At 53.5% G+C, this 2,678-nt stretch overlaps 1 protein-coding gene across 1 annotated transcript; it reads right to left on the bottom strand.

Moving 5' to 3' along the window:
- Positions 1-71: 71 nt before the first annotated feature.
- EMH_0087330 (uncharacterized protein) lies at positions 72-2,505 on the bottom strand (the record flags this gene model as incomplete). Its single annotated transcript, XM_013501146.1, has 5 exons — positions 72-1,339; positions 1,819-1,923; positions 2,050-2,099; positions 2,191-2,245; positions 2,457-2,505. 5 exons carry the CDS (start codon positions 2,503-2,505, stop codon positions 72-74), a joined length of 1,527 nt encoding a protein of 508 aa, XP_013356600.1.
- Positions 2,506-2,678: the final 173 nt, after the last annotated feature.

Raw genomic sequence — 2,678 nt, 5'->3', positions numbered from 1 at the left:
GCAGCAGCAGCATACTGTTCACTGAGAGGGAGGCGCTGAAAGAAGGGGGCGAGGGGCTGCAGCAGCAGCCTCTACCCCCCCGCCCCCACCCCATCCCCACCCACAGCAGCAGCCGCAGCAGCAGCAGCACCAAAAACAGCAGCAGCAGCAGCAGCAGCAGCAGCATACTGTTCACTGAGAGGAAGGCGCTGAAAGAAGGGGGCGAGGGGCTGCAGCAGCAGCCGTTTGTCTGTGATTACATCCGCAGAAAAATTAAAAACAAATAAACACAATACATGGCTCCCCTGCAGCAGCAGCAGCTCTTGCTGCTGCTGCTGCTGCTGTACTTTCTGCAGCAACTCAACCTGCTGCTGCTGCTGCTGCTGCTGCTGCTGCTGCTGCTGCTGCGGCTGCAGCAGCAGCAGCTTATCTAGCTGCTCGCTTGCTGCTGTGAAGACTCTCCCCGAGAGAAAGGCTGCCTGCTCCAGCAGCAGATCTCTATCTATTCTGGCGAAGGCGACCACTGGTCCTTCTGTACCTTTTTGCTGCTGCTGCTGCTGCTGCTGCTGCGGCTGTTGCTGCTGCTGCTGCTGCTGCAGCAGCTCTTCGCTGCTGCTGCTGGTGCTGCAGGAATCCCAGTCAGAGTTGCTGCTGTCGCTGCCGCAGACAGAGACAGCTGTAGGCATCGTGGAGGGGTCGCTTGCTCCTATAGGTGTGCTTCTGTTGCTGCTGCTGTTGCTGCTGCTGTTGCTGCTGCTGTTGCTGCTGCTGCTGCTGCTGCTGCTGCGCCGGTGACGCCGGTGGCGGTGCCGGCCCCGCCTTGCTCGTGAATGTGAAGCAGCAGCAAAAAAGGAGAGAATGTTATGCACGCGTCTGCTGCTGCTGGGTGTAGCAGCAGCAGCAGCAGCAGCAGCAGTTGCTGCTGCTGCTGCTGCTGCTGTCTCCGTAGACCTGTGCACTTTCTTAGATCGAAGCCCACCCTGCTGCTGCTGCTGCTGCTGCTGCTGCTGCTGCTGCTGCTGCTGCAGTTGTTTATGTTGTTGTTGCTGTTGTTGTCTATTGGTGTATCTATGGTGCTGCATATGCATTTGTTGCATGAGCTGCTGCTGCTGCTGCTGCTGCTGCAGCAGCAGCATCTGCTGCTGCTGCTGCTGCTGGTGCTGCTGGTGCAGCAGCAGCGGCTGTCTGCTGCTGCTTCTCCTTGTCTTTCTCTTCTGCTTTCGGGTGTATAGGCAGCTCAGGGGCTGGCCGCTAGGGTGCAGCACCTCCAGCGGCACCAAAGCCCCCATCAATAAACATTTTTCTTTTTTTTTTAGTTGTCGCAGCAGGCTGTATCGTGTTGCTAGTGAAGACAAACGGCCTAACACACACAAACCCTAAACCCTAAACCCTAAACCCTAAACCCTAAACCCTAAACCCTCAAAATTTTTTTTGCTCGTCAACGCCATCGGCCACTGAAAAATATTTATTACACAACTTACACACTAGCACACAAACCCTAAACCACCAAACACAAACATCGTAAACCCTAAACCCTAAACCCTAAACCACCGCTAAGGAGTTCACGACGAATCTGTAGGCAGCCAGGACACCTCCTGCTATTTAGGGTTTGCATGAGGGTTTAGGGTTGCATGAGGGTTTAGGGTTTGCACGAGGTCTCATGGTTTGTATGAGGGTTTAGGGTTTGCGTGAGAATTTAGGGTTTGCATGAGGGTTTAGGGTTTGCATGAGGGTTTATGGTTTGCATGAGGGCCTAGCGTTTTTCTGAGGGTGTGGGGTTTGCATGAGGGTTTGGGGTTTGTATGAGGGTTTAGGGTTTAGGGTTTAGGGTTTGCGTACCCGCAGAGGCCCCGAGGGTTTGCAAGAACTCTGCTTCTCTCTCAGGCAGCTGCGTGATGCGCTCGAAGCCATGGGGCCCGAGGAAGCGCTCTAGGAGTTTTAGCTCTGCAGCAAACCCTAAACCCTAAACCCTAAACCCTAAACCCTAAACCCTGGACCTTGGGTTCCATAGTACAAGTCACAAACAAAACACACAAACCCTAAACCCTAAACCCTAAACCCTACAAATGCCAGGGAACAATAGACGCACTGCTGCACGGGTAGGCGCTGCTCCCTTGGGTCTGCAAACACACCACAAACCCTAAACCCTAAACCCTAAACCCTAAACCCTAAACCCTAAAACACTCTACAAAGGCGAGGGCTGGTGATGACTTCTCTCTTCTCGGGGGTTTAGGGTTTAGGATGCACACCCTTCCACTGCCGTCCGCTGCACCACAAGCCCAACACAAACCCAAACCCTAAACCCTAAACCCTAAACCCTAAACCCTAAACCCTCAGCCTTTGCTCGCAGTGTAAGAGCAAAAACCGCAGATCGCTTGTCGGTTCTTGTGGGGGTTTGTTAGCTCAGCAGCACCTGTGAAGCCTAACTATAGTTTCAAGGGTTTAGGGTTTAGGGTTTAGGGTTTGCGAGGGTTTACAGCGTTCGTTTGGATCGAAGAAATTAGGAACCCCCATCCTGAAGACCATTCCCTCCAGCTCGCCAGCAACTGCAAGCCAAGCACCCTAAACCCTAAACCCTAAACCCTAAACCCTAAACCCTAGAACTCAAGTCTTAGTATCTTCCTGATGATGTTAGGGTTTAGGGTTTAGGGTTCAGAGGCAAGACAAACCCTCGGTGAGGGCGAAGGCGTTGTCAACTG

Source organism: Eimeria mitis, genomic scaffold (assembly GCF_000499745.2).
Source record: "Eimeria mitis Houghton genomic scaffold, Emh_scaff6407, whole genome shotgun sequence".
Lineage (NCBI taxonomy): Eukaryota > Apicomplexa > Conoidasida > Eucoccidiorida > Eimeriidae > Eimeria > Eimeria mitis.
The sequence above is the reverse complement of the archived record's forward strand: the minus strand, read 5'-3'. Positions and strand labels throughout refer to the sequence as shown.